Source organism: Eumetopias jubatus, unplaced genomic scaffold, assembly GCF_037043125.1.
Source record: "Eumetopias jubatus isolate StellerSeaLion01/CBP00866 unplaced genomic scaffold, mEumJub1_p1.0 scaffold_2, whole genome shotgun sequence".
Lineage (NCBI taxonomy): Eukaryota > Metazoa > Chordata > Mammalia > Carnivora > Otariidae > Eumetopias > Eumetopias jubatus.
Window position 1 is genome coordinate 72,910,773 of NW_028274808.1, and position 20,051 is coordinate 72,930,823.

The window sequence follows — 20,051 nt, forward strand, 5'->3', positions numbered from 1 at the left end:
TCAACAGATGAATGGATAAAGAAGATGTGGTATATATATACAATAGAATATTATGCAGTCATCAAAAGGAATGAGATCTTGCCATTTGCAACGACGTGGATGGAGCTGGAGTATGTTATGCTGAGCAAAGTAAGTCAATCAGTGAGAGACATGTATCATATGACCTCAATGAATTGAGGAATTCTTAATCTCAGGAAACAACCTGAGGGTTGCTGGAGTGGTAGGGGGTGGGAGGGATGGGGTGGCTGGGTGATAGACATTGGGGAGGGTATGTGCTATGGTGAGCGCTGTGAATTGTGCAAGACTGTTGAATCATAAATCTGTACCACTGAAACAAATAATGCAATATATGTTAAGAAAAAAAAAAAAAGAAGAAGAAGATAGCAGGAGGGGAAAAATGAAGGGGGGGAAATCGGAGGGGGAGACGAACCATGAGAGACGATGGACTCTGAAAAACCAACTGGGGGTTCTGGAGGGGAGGGGGTGGGAGGATGGGTTGGCCTGGTGATGGGTATTAAAGAGGGCACGTTCTGCATGGAGCACTGGGTGTTATGCACAAACAATGAATCATGGAACACTATATCAAAAACTAATGATGTAATGTATGGTGATTAAGATAACAATAAAAAATTTAAAAAAAAATAGAAAATCCAGAAATGGACCCACAACTATATGGTCAACTAATCTTTGACAAAGCAGGAAAAAATATCCAATGGATAAAAAGACAGTCTCTTCAGCAAATGGTGTTGGGAAAACTGGACAACAACATTCAGAAGAATGAAACTGGACCCCTTTCTTTTCCCACACACAAAAATAAATTCAAAATGCATGAAAGACCTACGTGTGAGACAGGAAAACACCAAAATCCTATAAGTGAACACAGCAGCAACCTCTTTGACCTTAACCATAGCAACTTTTTTTTTTAAGATTTTATTTAGTTAGTTATTTGGAGAGAGAGAGAGAGAAAGAGAGTGCACACATGCAAGCATAAGCAGAGGGAGGGGCAGAGGGAGAGGGAGAATCTCACGCAGACTCCACACTGAGTACGGAGCCCAGTATGGGGCTCGATCTCATGACCCTGATCATGACCTGAGCTGAAATCAAGAGTCAGATGCCTAACCAACTGAGCCATTCAAGTATCCCAGCTGTAGCAACTTCTTACTAGACACATCTCCAGAGGCAAGGAAAACAAAAGCAAAAATGAACTATTAAGATTTTATCAAGATAAAAACTTCTGCACAGTGAAGGAAACAATCAAAAAACTAAAAGTCAGCCTACAGAATGGGAAAAGATATTTAAATGACATATCCGATAAAGGGTTAGTATCCAAAATTTATAAAGAACTTATCAAACTCAGCACCCCCCAAAAAACAAATAATCCAGTCAAGAAATGGGCAGAAGACATGAACAGACATTTTTCCAAAGAAGACATCCATATGGCCAACAGACATGAAAAGGTGCTCAATATCACTAATCATCAGGAAGATACAAATAAAAACTACAATGAGATACCACTTCACACCTGTCAGAATGGCTGAAATTAACAACACAAGAAAGAACAAATGTTGGCGAGGATGCCAAGAAAGGGAAACCCTCTTACACTGTTGGTGGTAATGCAAACTTGTGCAGCCACTCTGGGAAACAGGAAGTTTCTAAAAAAATTAAAAATAGGACTACCATATGACCCAGGAATTGCCCTACTAGGTTATTTACCCAAAGGATACAAAAATACTGATTTGAAGGGGCACATACACCCCAATATTTATAGCAGCATTATCAATGATAGCCAAATTATGGAACGAGCCCAAATGTCCGTCAACTGATGAATGGATAAAGAAGATGTGGTGGTATACATATACATGGAATATTACTCAGCCATCAAAAAAAATGAAATCTTGCCATTTGCCACAACATGGAGGGAGCTAGAATGTACTACGCTAAGTGAAATAAGTCAGTCAGAAAAAGACAAATACCATATGATTTCACTCATATGTGGAATTTAAGAAACAAAACAGATGAACATAGGGGAAGGGGAAAAAAAAAAAGAGAGGGAAGCAAACCATAAGAGACTATTAATTATAGAGAATAAACTGAGGGTTGCTGGAAGAGAGGTAGGCCGGGGGGCGGGGGGTTAAAGAGGTGATAGGTATTAAGCAGGGCACTTGTTGCACTGAGCACTGGGTATTATATGTAAGTGATGAATCACTAAATTCTACTCCTGAAACCAACATTACACTATGTTAACTAACTAGAATTCAATAAAAAATTGACCAAAAAAAACCAACTTCCTTACTATTTCTTAAACAAAGAGCAGAGTTGAAAAAAATGTAAGGGTCAAACATGCATAACACATACAATCTACCTCTTCTCCCTCACAACACTAAAAACGATTGCTAAGGTCTTAAAGCAGTTATAAGGAAAGAATTATTGTGTGGGATATTTGTGGATATATATACGTATCGTACATTAAAGATTCAGTATTTTTTAACATAAATCCATACCTGGAGGAGGACCACCAAATTTCCTTTGCCCATTTTCTTGAACCATGTTGTAACCAGTCTTTTCCATCAAAGCAAGTAATGCTGCTTCATTCTGAGTACCAGTTCTGACTTTACTGCATCCATTTGTTCCATCTATGTTTTCTTCATTCATGGTTACAGTTCCTGAAACAAAATTCAAAAACAGTGTTTATGACATGAAGCACCTGAGATCTATGAAGGATTTCTTTGTGTTTCAAGAAACCAAAAACAGTTGTGGCTGCTACATTTGGTGACCACTGTGGTCCTGCCCACAAAGTTCTGCACCACAATGGATGCTGGGAACTTCATTTAATGTCACTGATCAATTAAGTAGTACCTTTAGAAAGCCTTAGCTACAAGAAAGGGAGGCAAAATTAAAAAAGAGAAAAGAAAAACAAAAAAATATATAAAACACAAATAAGTGAAAAGGAGTTAGCAAAGAAAAAAGCAGAAGTAACAAAGATACTGCCATCAATGATTATATGATCACTGCTGATCTACAGAGCACAAGGTTTAAATTATTTTTATCATATAGGCCAACTGGATTTTACTATGCCTTACACACTTTTCAGATAAATGTAGCCTAATGCCAATATGGCTCATGTTGCCAGCAATCGTTAAGAGCCCCACCAGTTATCAGAAATTGTGAACAGATGCTTGGAGTAAGTAAACAGATGCTTGGAGTAAGTAAGTAGCCCCTGTTCCTAGAAGAAGCTACTAGAGAAAGCAGGATCAAAATCACTTCCTCTGAGCAGAAACAGGAACTACTGTGATTTCCAGCTAGCAGCAGCTTAAGAAAATTACATCATAGGTGTACATAGGTGGCACAGTTAATCATCCAACTCCTAGTTTGAGCTCCAGTGGTGATCTCAGGGTTGTGATATTAAGCCCCGTGCCTGGCTCCATGCTGAGCGCAAAGTCTGCTTGAGGTTCTCTCTCCCTCTCCCTCTGCCCCTCCTGCACATGCTCTCTCACTCTCTCTCAAATAAATAAATCTTAAAAAAAAAAAAAAGAAAGAAAATTACATTAATGGGTAAGCAAGAGCCAGGGAGAACCTGAGATCTATGTTGACCATTGTATATAAGAATGTGTTTTTAATTTTTTTAAATGAACTTAATTACTAAATCCTTAGGTTGTCAGAAAAATTGAGTTGATCCTAAAGATTAATACTGTGATCTATTCTATTTCTTAATTTTATTTTTCTCTCATTTGGTGTTATCATGAACAAATACAAAAATTAAAATCCACAGTGGTGCCTGGGTGACTCAGTTGGTTAAGCATCTGCCTTCAGCTCAGGTCATGATCCCAGGGTCCTGGGATCGAGCCCCGCATTGGGCTCCCTGCTCTGGGATTCCCTCACCCTCTGCCTGCTGCTCTCTCTGCTTTTGCTCTCTCTCTGTCAAATAAATAAAAATTTAAAAAAAAAATTAAAATCCAGGACGCCTGGGTGGCTCAGTCGGTTAAGCTTCTGCCTTCAGCTTAGGTCATGATCCCAGGGTCCAGGGATGGAGTCCTGCGTCAGACTGCTTGCTCAGCAGGGAGCCTGCTTCTCCCTCTGCCTGCCACTCCCTCTGCTTGTACGCTCTCTCTCTCTCTTTTTCTCTCTGACAAATAAATAAATAAAATCTTTAAAAAAAATTCTTTTAAAAAAAATTAAAATCCACAGTATGGGAAACGCATTGGGCAAGCCATTTTGACTTTCAACAGAATTTTCTAATTATAAATGGAAACCAGTCATTGTAGCACAGCATTTTAAAAAGTATGAAATTTTCAGCCAGAGCACCTCAATTTGACTTAGCTCTGCCACTTTCTAGCTGTGCAAACTTGGTCAGCTTATTGTCTCTTTACTCACTGTAAAATGAGAATACCAATACAAGTTATTGCAAAGTTGCTGTTAGGATTAAATGGGGCAATAATGTAAAAGTCTTGTTAGAATTACCAGAGGCTTAATTAAAAGGTTAGTTCTGATAAATACTAGAGGGCAGCACATCTTAATTTTTCCCGTAGCCACATGGCTTTTGTTTTTGCTTTTTTCAGAAACATCTTGCATTTCCTCAAAGATTGGGGCGGGGGGATTGTGATGTGGCAGACACAAACCTAGGGAAGAGCTGATAGAAGGTGGGAATGGAGAAGACATCACCAAAGAATCACTGCTCTAGAGTAAGTGAAACTGTCACTGCAGTTTTACTCCCCAGTACTTAGTATAGCACAACAGCTCTGACTGCCTAGATTCAAATCCTTTTGTACTCACTAGCTATAATTTTGGGTAAGTTACTTAGTCCTTCTGTACCCTAATTTCCTCATCTTTAAAATGCGGATAATACACTGCCTATCTCATAGCTTTTATGAATATTAAGTCAGTTAACTGTTGTTAAAAACCTCTAGGACTCATTTTTTGGACATGAACACAAAAACTAATTTTTATGCATATATTGGAACCTTTTGAATCATTAAACATCGGCAAATAACCATAGCTTAGAAGCCAGATGTTTATCTTTACAGTAACTGATTTCAGAACAAAAGTATGACACTGGATAGAAACAGGCTAAAAATAACAATCAGAAGAGGTTCAGTTTATTTAGTAGACTATTATAAATGACAGAAAATTTCTACACATTATCTCTAGTCTCTACAACTACTAAAAGGGAGTCTCAATCTTGCTAAAAGAAAATTATTTCCACAGATGAAAAAACTGAGGCTAAGAAAGATAAATTATCCAAGATCACAGAGCCAGAAAGTGGCACAGACAGAATTCAATCCCAAGTCTACCTGATCTCAAATATGCCCTCCTGCCAAGAAAATGCCTTTTTGCCACAACTTTACCTTCAAAGTCCCTCAAAAATCAAAGAAGTACCCAAATTGACTTTTTATGCAAGTAGAATATTCAGAAATTATAAATTAATATACCTGAGTCAGGTGACCTCTATGGTCCCTCCTAGCTGTAAAATATCTGAAGTTTTCTGAGTGATGAATATAGCTATAAACACATTCATATCACACACACATCACACACATACAATCTTTTCAGACTTTAAAGCTCTTTGCCAGCTGTTATATTGCATTCAATGGCAGGAAAGAAAGAAAAGAAGAAAACAAGGCAGGAAAGTAGCTCCTAAGACCCATATAGTTTCTACCTGCCAACTACCTCATTTCCTTAAACTTAGTAGCCCAATTTTTTTTTTTTATGAAGCTAAGATTCATTTATCTAACTGCCTAATGAATGTATTGAAAATGAGATATTAGGGACACCTGGGTGGCTCAGTCGGTTAAGGGTCTGATTCTTGATTTCGGCTTAGGTCACGATCTCAGGGTCCTGAAACAGCCCCACATCGGGTTCCACACTCAGCAAGGAATCTGCTTGGGATTCTCTCTCTCCCTCTGCCCCTCCCGCACCCCCACTACTGCTCTCTCTCCAAAAAAAAGGAAAGAAAATTAGATATTCAATAGGCATCCTGAATTCAACATATCCAAAACTGAATATCACTTTATCTTCCAAACCTGTTTACGTTCATTCCTGTTTTACATCTCTACCAATTCATCCATTCAACCAATAAATGGCACCACAACATACTCCCTCTCTTCCAAACTTTCACAACCAGGAACTCGTGAGCTAATGCAGTCTTCCTTTGATTCACAGCTAATCAGTCACAAAGACCTGCATATTTTACCTCTGGATATATCTTGAAATCAGTCTCTTCCTGTCCATCCCCACGGCCTGTTCTCAATTATTTTTTACTGGAATTAGCACTAGGTTCCTGACTGCTGTTCCAGGTTTTAGTCTTATGCCCTTCAAACAAAATCTCCATGATGCTATCAAAGTGATATAAAATACATATCTGATCATCTTAAGCTTTGACTACAAATCAAAACTAAGGGGAAAAAATGAGTACATTTATGGTTTAATCTTAGAATCAAGAAGGTCAATCTAAAAAATAAATAAAAAAGCCTCAAAGGAAAATATTACTATATTATTTTTACTACATAAATATTAACTATTATCTTGGAAGGCAAAAAACAAAATCAAGACAGAAAATTATAAATAGGGAAAAATGATCTGCAACACAGAGCACCACGGTGTCATAATTAAGAGCAAATTCAAGCACCTAAATAATTGCTTAAATGCAAATCCTGGTTCTCCCCCTTACTAGCTCTCACTTTGGGCTTCAGTTTACTTGTCCCTAAAAAATGGATAATAATAGTTTCTATTTCACAGCGTTGTTACCAGGATTAAGCATAAAGGGCTTAAAACAGCATTTTGCATATAAACACTATAAATGTATTTACTAATTAATATACAATAAATAAACCTACTTCTAATAAAGTATTGTCTAGTAAATTTGTTAATAAAATAAATAAGAAAAGCACAAACTGCAGACCAGGAATTACAAACTCAGATTCATTCCCTTGTTCAACAAATGTTTGTTGAGCACCAATTGTACTATTCCTTTTGTCTGGATACATCAGTAAATAAAAGACCAAAATTCCTCCCTGGCATAGCGTGTTAGCCAGTGGCAGAAAAAACAACTGATAATAAAAGTATAAGGAAATAATATATGTTAAAAGGCAGCAGTGTGGCAGGGGGCGGGGGAGAGAGGGGTAGGACACATGGAAGGAACTGAGAGAAGACAGGGTGCAATTTTAAAGAGGATAACTACTACTGACCTCAATGAGAAGATAACATCTGAGCAAAGAATTAAGAAACCTATGGGTGCCTGGGTGGCTCAGTCGGTTAAGCGACTGCCTTCGGCTCAGGTCATGATCCCAGAGTCCCAGGATCGAGTCCCGCATCGGGCTCCCTGCTCAGCAGGGAGTCTGCTTCCCCCTCTGCACCCTCTTCCTTCTCATGCTGTCTCTCATTCTCTCTCTCAAATAAATAAATAAATAAATATATAAATAGAAACGAAACCTACCCATGCAGTTATTTCTCAAACAGAAAAACAAAGACAAAGGTACAAGGTAGAAGTGTGCATGGCACACAAAACGTACAGCAAGGGGACTGGTACAGTAAAGCGGAGGTGGGGAGTAGGGATAAGAATAGTAGATGAGGTCAGAGAGGTAACAAGCTGCCACATGACACAGACCTTGTAAGTCAGATCACAAAGGACTTCAGCTTTTATTCTGAGTTAAATAAGGAGCCACCTAGGTTCTTGAACACAGGAGTAATATGATCTTTCCTTTTAAAAGGATCATTTGGCTATTGTTTTGTAAAGTCAAAAGAGGTGGGATGCCTGGCTGGCTCAGTTGGTAGAGCATGGGACCCTTGATCTCAGGTTGTGAGCTCAAGCCCCACACTGGGTGTAGAGTTTACTTAAAAATCAAATCTTTAACAACAACAACAAAGGAGAGCAAAAGTGGAAGCAGGGAAACCAATGAGAAGACTATGACTAAAACTCAGGTGACAGATAATGGCAGCATGGACCAGAGAGGTTAGTGAAGGGGAAAAGAAGAAAAGTAGTCTCTGATATGAGATATATTTTGAAAATATATCCAACAGATTTCGCTGACAGACTGGATATGGATTGTGAGATAAACAGAGAAGTCAAGGATAAGACCCAAGTACTGGCCTGAGCAATGAGAAGCAGAAAGATGAGGAAGACAGAGCTAGAACAGATTTTAGGGGTAGGATCAGAGTTCAGTTTTGGACATGTTAAGTTTTTGTATCCACTAAATGACCAACTCAAATGCCTACAAGGCCCTGGGAAAAAATGTTAAATCAGCAGAAAGGCCAAGGATAGACTCTAAGAAGTGATAAGCACCGACTGAAAAAGGCACTGACTACCCAATTCTAGCAAACTGTTACCATAATCAAATCCAGTTTGCCAAATTTTCCAATTTTTCAGGAGGGAAGCCAGAAATCTGCAGATTTTTACGTGAAATCGCAATTTTTAAAATTTGAGAACCAAAGAGCTGCTTTTCCCTACTAAAATGGCAAAACTGGTGGGAATGCAATTTGGTGCAGCCACCATGGAAAACAGTATGGAGGTTCCTCAAAAAATTAAAAATAGAATTACCATATGATCCAGTAATTCCATTACTGGGTATTTACCCAAAGAATACAAGAACACTAATTTTAAAAGATATATGTGCCCCTGTGTTCACTGCAGCATTATTTACAATAACCAACAAATGGAAGCAACCTAAGTGTCCACTGATAAATGAATGGATAAAGAAGATGAGGTATATTTCGTACAGTGGAATATCACTCAGTCATAAAAAAGAATGAAATTGTGCCATTTGTGACAACATGGATGAACCTAGAGCGTATTATGCTAAGCAAAATAAGTCAGAGAAAGACAAACACTGTAAGATTTCACTCATATGTGGAATTTAAGAAATAAAACCAAATGGACAAACAAAAGAGACAAAACAGAGACCCTAAAAAATCCTCAAAACAAACTCTTAAATACAGAGAACCTGGTAGCTGCCAGAAGGGAGGTGAGCAGGGTGGTGGGTGAAACAGATAAAGGGGATTAATAGTATACTTAGATAAGCACTGAAAAATGTACAGAATTGCTGAATCACTATATTGTACACCTGAAACTAACATAACATTATATGTTATATATACTTTAATAAAAAATAAAGTAAAATATTGCAAAGCTACATAAATGTCATTTCATTTACATGTGCAAATACTCACAGGCATTAAAATGGCATGACTAAAAAGTAATCTGGTAGAAAATCATGTTCAAACTTAGTCCTGGGTATATATTAGTTCTAAATTCCAATTCAAAACTTAGTGAGTCAAATTCTCACAATTCAGTACAATTCTCTTAAATTTATTAAATGTTTTCTATGTCCGAGTCACTTTACTGGACTTTCAGTCATACTAATGACCCTGAAGGGTAGAACTACAATCATGAGTGTTTGGTGCTGGGGACAGAGAGTATGCCTTAATATAACTTTCTACTAAGCAGACAGAACTGTACTAAGTTAACTGCCACAGAAGGTAACTTCCTGCCAAGTGGAAGTATTCAAACATGGGCTAAACACGCTGTAGAGATTCAAGCAAAGGGGGCACTGCTGGACCGTGTGGTTTTTACCATTCCTTCCAAAATTTAGTACAGAGTTAAAGCAATAGATGCTGCCTTAAGAGAACTTTTATAATCCAGGATATAGTAATATCATCATCATCCAGTTAGGTGCCTTCTGTTTTAAGCCTGCATTTTCAAGAGCAATCTCTCTCTAAAAGATTCATGGTTCCATAAAAACAGAGTATTGCATAGCCAAAACAAACCAAACAAAAAACTGAAAATTATTTCAAATATAAAAACAGTAACAAAAACTATACAGACCAAACAAAACACCTACAAATTTTCTATGGTTTTAACTCATGGCTGCTTAACGGCAGAGATCCCATCTGCCTTGAACGCTTCGCCTGTTATCCACTACAGTGTTTGGTACACAGTAGGTACTCAATAATTATTTGTTGGATGAAGAGTCTAACAGAAAATTCAGAAAAATCCTTACCAGGACTTCATATACTGTTAAGAGGCATGTGTTTCATTGGAACTATCTTTTAAGAGGGAAATTTGGCAATATTTATCAAAATCTAAAATGTTTATAAACTTAGTAATTACTACAAAATTAACTACAGATATGGTGGCACAAGTACGCAAAAAATATATGCGCAAGCATGTGAACTGAAAATGTATGTAAAAGCAAAAATCTGGATGGGCCCCTGGGTGGCTCAGTCGGTTAAGCATCTGCCTTCCGCTCAGGGTCCTAGGATCAGGCCCCGCATCAGGCTCTCTTCAGCAGGCCATCTGCTTCTCTCTCTTCCTCTGTGCACTCTCTTGCTCTTGCTCTCTCTCAAATAAATAAATAAAATCTTTAAAAAAAAAAGCAAAAATCTAGAAAATAGCTACTTGTCTATAAATAAAGTATTCAAAAATTATGGTATAACTACATAATGGAATATTATGTAACTCTCAGAGAATGTCAGATTTTTACATACTGATATGGAAAAATAAGAAATATATGAGGAAAAAGTACATTGGAGAACAACTGAATTCTTTATTTTTTTTAAAGATTTTATTTATTTATTTGACAGAGAGAGAGAGACCAAGTAGGCAGAGAGGCAGGCAGGGGGAGAGGAGGAAGCAGGCTCCCCGCTGAGCAGGGAGCCCGATGCGGGGCTCGATCCCAGCACCCTGGGATCATGACCTGAGCCAACGGCAGCTGCTTAACCGGCTGAGCCACCCAGGCACCCCCTGAATGCTTTGTTTAAAGATATTCATGTATACATTCACACATTTTGTAGAAGCATAAAAAATTTTTAGAAAAATTTACAAGAATCTTTAACAGTAGTTATCACTGGTAAGTAGGAATGAGGAATCAAAGCACCCTAATTTCTCACTTTTCTGTGACTGTCAAGAACATGTGCTACTTGTATTGAAAGCAAGAAGACTTTTCAGGGGCTTCCCACTGTTCCTTAAATATAAAATCCAAACTCTTTAAAAAGCCATAGGAGCGCTTGGGTGGCAGAGTCAGTTCAGCATCCAACTTTTGGTTTCAGCTCAGGTCTGATCTCAGGGTCTTGAGATCAAGCGTATATCTGGGGCTCTGCACTCAGCGAAGAGTCTTGCTTGGGTCTCTCCCTCCTCCTCTACTCCTCCCCCTCACTGCAATAAATAAATAAATCTTTAAAAAGAAAGAAAGAAAAAGAAAATAAAAAGTCATAAAGGTCCTTTCATAATCTGGCCCAGCCTACCTCTCCAACTTCATTTCTTACTATATGTCAACAACAATACTTACCTATTTGCAATTTGTCAAATATACCAAGTTCTCACATACCAGCCTTTGTGTAGCTTGTTCCCACAGTCCTTTCTTACTCTCTTTGCCTTTCCCATTTCTAATATCCTTCAGGAAAACCACCCCACGACCCTCCCTTCCCAATGCTAAATTAGGTATTCCTTGTACTACCATCACGGAACCCATCTCAAGAGTACTGGTCTGTCAATCCCTTCTACCTCCTCCACCCCTAAATTCTGCCAGCTATCAAGAAAGGTCTAGTCTTTTATTTCCAAATCTCTACCACCATGTACACTCCCTGGTATGTGATTACTGTTCAGTGAATGAGACAGAAAGGGAGGGATACCGTGATTTAGAAATAACAGGCTTGGGTGAGAGAAGACCTTTACCTTTCCTAGTCTGTGAAATTCCATTTTATGTTTATTTCTGCATTCAGCTATTTATGCCTGCATAATGCATCATGCCTGCATGATGACAGGCACTTTATAAATATTATTTCATTTAGTACTTAAAATAACCCTGTGAGGTATTATTCTATTCCGTTTATAGTGCTGGTAAATTGGTAGAGTAGATATTCAAATCATAGACCTGTCTGCCTAAATATTGGGCTCCTAAAGCCCTACTTTAGATTACCTTGATTTTAGATATTTAATAATCTGAGATCTCCAAAGTGATGTAATTTGCCTGAAATCATATAAATTGTGAAACCGAACCTAAATCCACATTTTTTTCACATCAATAGTTTTTTTTAACACAACTGTAACAACTATTCAATTACTCATGCCTCTTTTGAAAACTATAGCATCATTTAAAAAAAAACTATTAATTTAAGAGGGGGAAAAAGTCAATAAAAAAAACTTTCTGGAAAAACTCTAATAATTTCAGATTTATTAGAGACCTTAAAAATAATTTCATTTTATCACCCACCTGATGTTTGCATCTCCTTTACAAAATTAGTGCAAAGCAGTCACCTATTTTATTCTTGAATTCCTACAAGAAACTCACTGTTCTCTACAACAACTTAACTTTGGCTCTTTAAGAAAGTTCTTCCTTATAATGGATCATAATTTCTTCCTTTGTAACTTTCACATATAGATCCTCATTTTATCCTTCTGGCCAAACTGAACATGCCTCTTTCATAGAACTGCACTTGAAAAATGAGTCTCCTCTTCCTCAAGCTAAACATTACCAGTTCCTTAAATCCAACATTTCCTAAAATGTTATGTCCCTTAGAATGTTATTCCAGGAGCTATTAACAGGCCTCAAAAATGTGTTCCATACCTAAATACATCTGAGAATCACTATACCTCTCTCTTAAAAGTATCGCAATGAGGGGTGCCTGGGTGGCTCAGTCGTTAAGCGTCTGCCTTCGGCTCAGGTCATGGTCCCGGGGTCCTGGGGTCAAGCCCCGCATTGGGCTCCCTGCTCCGCAGGCAGCCTGCTTCTCCCTCTCCCTCTCCCACTCCCCCTGCTTGTGTTCCCTCTCTCGCTGTCTCTCTGTCAAATAAATAAATAAAATCTTTAAAAATAAAAAAAAGTATCACAACGAACATCAGCATATTTAAGGCCATGAAAGGTTTCAGTTAAAACAAACCTTCTAGCTTTAACTCCTGTTTTTCAAACATTTCAACACAATACCCTAATTTTCCTTGCTACTTCTATTAGCTTTCTATAAAATTATTTGGAAATGCTGCCTTAACTGCTCTTTACATGATACAGTTTCATGTTCCCACACTATCCTCTCTCTTTTTCCTTTAAAAGCATAATGGCCAAAATTACAGAAAGATGACATTAGTGTTCTACATAGCTGCATGGCATTGATGGTTCAAATCAAGCACACTGTCAACAAAACACCCAAATCTTCCCTAGCCTATGTCAAAGTAACTGGATTTTAAATCCATACTGAATTTCATCATATTAGATTCAACCCACAAGTTCTTCTTAACCTCCCCTGATCTTTTACCCACTTGTGTCCCATCTATGAAATGGCCTGACTTAACCCCCTTTTCCGAGACATAACTTTTTTTTTTTTTAAGAAAGGGAGAGAGGCAAGAGAGGGGAGAGGGAGAAGGAGAGAGAGAATCCTAAGCAGGCTCCACATCCAGCACGGCCCCAAGATCATGACCTAAGCTGAAATCCAGAGTCGGACACTTAACCAACTGGCCCTCCAGGCGCTCCCAAGACATAACTTTCTTATTCATGCTTAATTAAGAGCAATCTTTCCAAATATAATCAGAAAATATCTAAAAACTGCCCTAGTTGGACCAGTGAATAGTAATGATTCTACATTTTCTTTTTAAATAGTCAACATTCTGTCATCCTTGTAATGTGACTGATTATCCACCCATTAATACTATTTGGGTCCTGATAATTCATTTTAAAAATGTATTTACATCTGGGGGCGCCTGGGTGGCTCAGTCGTTAAGCGTCTGCCTTTGGCTCTGGTCATGACCGCGCATCGGGCTCCCTGCTCAGTGGGAAGCCTGCTTCTCCCTCTCCCACTCCCCCTGCTTGTGTTCCCGCTCTCGCTGTGTCTGTCTCCGTCAAATAAATAAATAAAATCTTTACCAAAAAAAAAAAATGTATTTACATCTGAAGAACAAGTATATGTGATATTCTGAAGAAACTTTTTTTTTTAAATAATAAAGCTACCTTTCTCCATTTAAGATTGTTTTGTTTTGACATTATACTATCATTGAAGATTTTCTACTAAGAGAATATTAGAATTGCAAGTGGACCTTAGACCACCTCCAATTTTACACATAAAAATGCAAGAGCAAATAAAGTAGAGACTTGCTTAAGGTCACAAAACTACTAACTGAAAAGACCTGTGGCTTAAACCCTCAGACATTTATAAACTCTGGCTCTCTTTCATAATTTAGTCCAGGGGGACCTTAATGGTCTAAACATCCCATGGGACACTGCACTAGGCCCATTACACTAAAGACACCATGTTGATACAATGTGGAGAATAGGAAAATATGAGATTTATGTATATATTTTTTAAAGATTTTATTCATTTATTTGACAGAGAGAGACACAGCGAGAGAATGAACACATGCAGGGGGAGTGGGAGAGGGAAAAGCAGGCTCCCCGCTGAGCAGGGAGCCCAATGTGGGGCTCGATCCCAGGACCCTGGGATCATGACCTGAGCCGAAGGCAGATGCCTAACAACTGAGCCACCCAGGCACCCCAATTTATGTATTTTAAACATGCTACTAGTTTAATATGTTACCTTACATATATATTTACTGCTATAAAAACAACTGATATACCTTCTCCTTCCATTTTACCCAAAATGTAGAATTTAATACACAGTTTTGTTTTGTTTTTCTGTAACTCATAGCTTACTCTAAATGGCTGATTTTTGCAATCCAACCCACCCCTGCAATTACTTACAGACATATACTTTGGGTCAATTCATGTCTCTAAAGTTGTATTTTTAAAGATATTATCTAGGGTGTCATGCTGAAATTGGTTAATCTACACATTAAAGACTCTTTTTTAATAGATAATGACTAGAAAAATATGCTAGACTTAGTACATTTAAAGAAATCTCAATCAAAATATTTTAAAAACTTAAAATTACAGAAGTATAAGACATACAGAGAGTCACTAATCTCACCTTATTTTTTTTTTGTCTCACCCTCTCTTTAGAAAGGAATGTGTTTTAGGGCACCTGGGTGGCTCAGTCAGTTAAGCATCTGCTTTTGGCTCAGGTCATGATCCTGGGGTCCTGGGATCCAGTTCCATGTCAGGTTCCCTGCTCAGCAGGGAGTCTGCTTCTCCCTCTGCTCCTCCCTCCCACCCCCCCCCCCGCTCAAGCTTGTGCTCTCTCTCTCTCTCTCAAATAAATCTTTTTTTAAAAAAAAGAATGTGAAGTTTTATCTTAAAGCCTCCACAACAAAAGTAACATATACACATATCTAATTTAAAAATCTAAAAATATCTACCTTTAATACCACTTAATTTAACAAAATACATTTCTAAAAAAGCCAGAATTCAAGAATCTCAACCAGAGAATTAAAAATCACATCTAAAACAGGCATATAATATCTTTATATTTATTCTAAAACATTCCAGAATCAATCTGAGAATTACCAAAATTCCAAGGAAGCATAGCAGTCCTATACATTATAACAAAACTGCCATATCACTGAAGCTTCTAGGCTCAATTAGTCTTGCTGAGCCAAGGAATCTGAGTAAAGGAAGGAGGGTCCTGAGCAAGAGAATGACATAAACAGAAAAAAAAAAAAAGAAGAAAGAAAACGTGGGGATGGCAGATTAAAAGTTGTTATACCCACATATAAACTCTAGTTGTCACAGATAAATCTTTTTTCCCCAAACTTTGGACTTTCCTCTCCAGCTCAGTTTCAAAAGAAAAATTAGAAGAAAAGTTAAAGAAAAAAACTAAGCTATAAATTAGAAGGCCAAATGGCATAACCAATCAAAGGATAGGTATTCAAGGAACAGCTTGAATCAAGCCTTTAGCTTTAAATGCTAACTATATCCTCATTAATTTTAAGCATCTTAATAAGTTGACAAAAATACAAATTTTCAAATTCATACTTTCAAAATAGAAAATATATTAATAAAAAAACTACTAGCACAATTTTAGCAAAATATACATGGAATTAATCACTTATCTAAAGGAATTTGTGTCAGCTGCATTCAAACTACTTAAATTGAAACTTCATCTTATGAATTACTGTAAATATTTATGAAGTGAAAATGAACATTTTTATAAATTTTACTGTAATTTTTAAAAAGTGAATGCAATAGTGAAGAAAACAGTGAACAAAGAGTAAAGAAAACATTAATTTTTAAGGTATCAAAATGCTTTTATCATTACCAAGATTCCATCAGATCTTTATGGAATTCCTTAACAAATCCCTATTTGTTAGTTCAATTGTTATTGAGTATGGTATGCTGAGACCACGGTTGCCAAGTCAGTGGAGGTTTTTTGGTGGCAACTCATTTTAGTGACAGACTGCACTATTTTCCACATAGTTGGAAACTGAGAAGGATTACTCAAAAGTGTATGGATTTAGAAGTCTAACATTATTTCAAAACAAAAGGGTATAGATGGATCAATTCAATTCCATTTTAAGTTATTTTTATTAAAAAAATGAGGACACATTTTTGTTCCTAGAAGTTAAATATGTAATGTATAAAATGTGTTGGTACAGGGTGTTTCACAACTTTTAGTAATATTGTGGAGGGCAGTATTGTTTTTAATTATATAATTAACAATAACTTTTTAAAATATTGTGTTGAACAGAAAATTCTCTGAATTTAGGATACAGATATCCACAATATAACCAAAATTCTTGTATGCCACTACACAATACATCGCTATTCCCCACATAAGGTCTTCTATAAGCTTTCATCCAAAATGTTACAATTTGAACACAGAGATCATATTTTCTTTCCTCATTTTTTTTTGTTTTACCAATGATCAGATAGTAAAATAAAATAAGACACAACTCAGCATTAATATACAAATCTGGACAGATTTTACAATTATTTGATTTGTATTCACAAACACTACTTAAAACATGTCTGTTTCCTAGCAACAAAAATGACAGCATTAAAAATAGGAGGCTTAATTTCAGTCCATGAATTCGGCATACTCTCATAATTGTTAACTCATAATACATTCAATAATACACATGTTTATACTCCAGAGATTGATATGTATTATAATCTTTGGCAATAATGTTCAAGTCCAATACTCCACCCTCTAAAGTGAAAATTAGTAATTAAAGCAGTGTCTTAAACAGAAACTAAGGCGCTGCTAGTATTTAGCAATTGCAGCCATCTTTATGTCTATTATGGCATATAGGGACAAACAAACAAATTTTTAAAAAGAAACTTTTAGATGTGTACCCTGGAAAGAAGGCAATCATTACAGCTGAGAAGGAGCTTTAATTCTGAAAATCTCTGAATGGAAGATTGTCCTACTGCTCAACATTTGGACATTGTAGTGATTCTTGAAATGAAAATATCTTCCTATTATTCAAATAAGGAAAATTCTACCGACACGTGCGTATGTTATTCATATATTAATGTACTTAAATATTCAACATATCCTGCTTCCTGTTTCTAATGCCAGTTTCAAACACAAAGTGGAACAGATCTGTAAAGAGAAGCCAAGTCTTAAAAAGCTCCTCCTGATATTCCCTCGACAATACTGGCCTATATTAAAATCATCGTATATTATAAAGGCTATGTATTATTTGTCAAGAATCTAAAGAGAGCGCTTAACGAAACTTCAACATTAACTAAATTCACAAAGGAAGAAACTGGTGCCGAATTAACTGGTCCTGGCTTCCCGAGGATCTCAGAATTAACATCAATGCCACGATTAAGTCCCGGATCTCTGACTCCAGGTTTCGTGGTCTTTCCAAGACTCAAAAGAAAATACTCTAAAAAGTTTGTAATTAAAACTATCTGACGTTAGGAAACACAGATGATACTATTGCGTGTTATTACCGTCCACGGCTGCCTGCCGCGCGTGTCGCGGGGGAGAGGGGGTCAGTTATCTTTCCCGCACACCCGCAACCTTCCACTGTTCAAAACCCTACACACGAGAGAGCACTTGGGGAATAAATAGAAAGAGTCAAAGGCAGAGGAAAGTTCGAGGCTCATCCCCAGTTAGAACTCAGTGAAAACGACGTGTTGTCAAACCTCACCCAGCAGTCGGGACGCCCCGGACGTCGTCCCAAAGCCTCTAGAGGGGACGCGCGGGCGCGACAACGGCCAGACGCCCTTGACGTGTGGCGGTCGACGGACGCAGTGTTAGGAGAACATGGAGGGCAGCAGGTGGGAAGCAGCCGGAAGGTGGCGGGGGAGAGCGGAAATAAGGCAGAGAGAGGGCAGGGCGCCGGGGGGCGGAAGGAGCCGCCAAGGGGCCCCCGACGACACGGGGAACTGGGGGCCAGACGGCTGGGACCACGCGGCACAAAGGATGACAGCAGGAGCTATCCAGTCAAAGATGCCCTCTGGGGCCGGGAAGCCGAGCCTATGACACTACTAGCCCTCCCGATGCTCGACGGGACCGGGGAGTGAGAAGGGCGAATCCCGCAGACACTGCCTCCAGTGGGGCGTGGGTCCCCACTGCGGATCTGGCGTGACAGTGTGTCGGACAGGGCCTTTTGCGGCCGGGAGGCACGGTCTCCAGCCGTTACCAGCGGTTTGGCAGTGACCCCCGCTGTCCCCAACCCCTCCTCACCCCTTCGGGTCTTCAAATGTTGGTCCTAAATCCCTGGGACCAACGACCGCAAACCGCCGCCACCGTATCGGGGACCAGTCGGTCAGAGCGGAGCGGCGGGGAGGGGTCACCGCAGGGGGAGGGGAGCCCACGGGGAGGAGCTCGCGCCGTCCTCGCGCCTAGATTTGCCTCCCAGCAGGCGCTGCGGGCAGTGGCCTAGGCAGCCCCACGAGGAGTGGAGCCTCAACCAATCAGTGACCAGCCCCGGGGAGGAGTCAGGGAGGGGAGAGTGGGCGGGACCAAGGTTTTAATTAGAATGAGGCTCTCGAAAGGGGGTAAAAGCGGTTGGAGTGACAGGCACTTTAACCAACTGGGATTAGGAGAACGAGTTTTTTAGGGGGTGGGCGTACATGTAAGGTTGCCAAAAGAAAATCCTGCGTGTTTCGTTAAGGTGTTTAAAAACAAAGACTGTGATTTTGACATACTTCTTTTACATCGGGGAAAATATAGATACATGGTCATGGTTCTCTAACCACTGAGTCATGGTTCTTCTCATCTGACGGAGTTTTCAAGTCTTAAATTCCTAGTTTAGACCACTTTTAATAAGGACATGGGGATGGAGGATGGGGAAGTATAAGGCTAACAGGCGGATTTGCAAACAGGGCTAGACACATAAAAGTTAAGTGGTTTAAATGCCTAGGAGAATGGGCTAAATCAGGAGACCTCATAGTGGGCCTGATGGCACCCGTAATCAGTTTGGGGGAGACATGGCGGTGTCAGAGTTGAAGAACCAGGTATTATGCTTGTGTAAAACCGACTTTCACAGATACAGTTGTGTGTTATTCTGCATACACGTCTTGAATTTTGCTTCCTTTGAAGATAGAACATGAGTTTAAATGGCAAAGAAAATAAAAATGGCTTTAGGGACCTATTCTGTTGACTAATAGAAGAACAGGACTGGAAAGAACCTCGATCACGTAGCTTCTGCTTTAACAAATGAGGAACTTGATGCCCAGAATAATTCAATGGGTTACATACACAAAGACATAGGTGCCCTCATACCCAACCTCGAGGTGCTTTCTTCCACATTAACTAGTGATTTCAGTTTGTTGTCTCCATATGTTCAAGACACTAACAAATGTCTTAAATTTTGTTAACAAGACATGCTTATGTACTTTTTACCCCTCCTCTCACAGTAGGAATGAACAAGGACTTTGGAATCTGAGAGATCTGGACTCAAATCCATGTTACCATTTTATGGTTGTGACATAACTTCTCTGAGCCTGTTTAAAATGGGGACTGGAAGAATTTTTTTTAAAGATTTTATTTATTTATTTACTCACTTATTTATCAGAGAGAGAGAGAGGCAGAAGGAGAAGCAGACTCCCCGCCCTGATGCAGGACCCTGGGATCTTGACCTGAGCAGAAGGCAGATGCTTAACCAACTGAGCCACCCAGGCGTCCCAGGGATTGGGAGGATTAATGATAACTAATGTTAACAAATACTGAGCACTTGTTATGTGCCAGAAACAACTATAAGGTATTTTCACATATTAGTTCATTTA

At 38.7% G+C, this 20,051-nt stretch overlaps 1 protein-coding gene across 1 annotated transcript in view; it reads right to left on the bottom strand.

Annotated features, from left to right (window-relative positions):
* Window positions 1-18,552, bottom strand: part of RBM46 (RNA binding motif protein 46) — a 58,536-nt gene extending 39,984 nt beyond the window's left edge. The window contains exons 1-2 of the mRNA XM_088019720.1: window positions 18,508-18,552; window positions 2,502-2,663 (exon numbers count right to left, since the gene is read on the bottom strand). Of these exons, the coding sequence (XP_087875846.1) occupies window positions 2,502-2,652 (151 nt within the window). The 5' untranslated portion in view covers window positions 2,653-2,663; window positions 18,508-18,552. The remainder of the gene's footprint in view (window positions 1-2,501; window positions 2,664-18,507) is intronic.
* Between the last annotated feature and the right edge of the window lie 1,499 nt (window positions 18,553-20,051).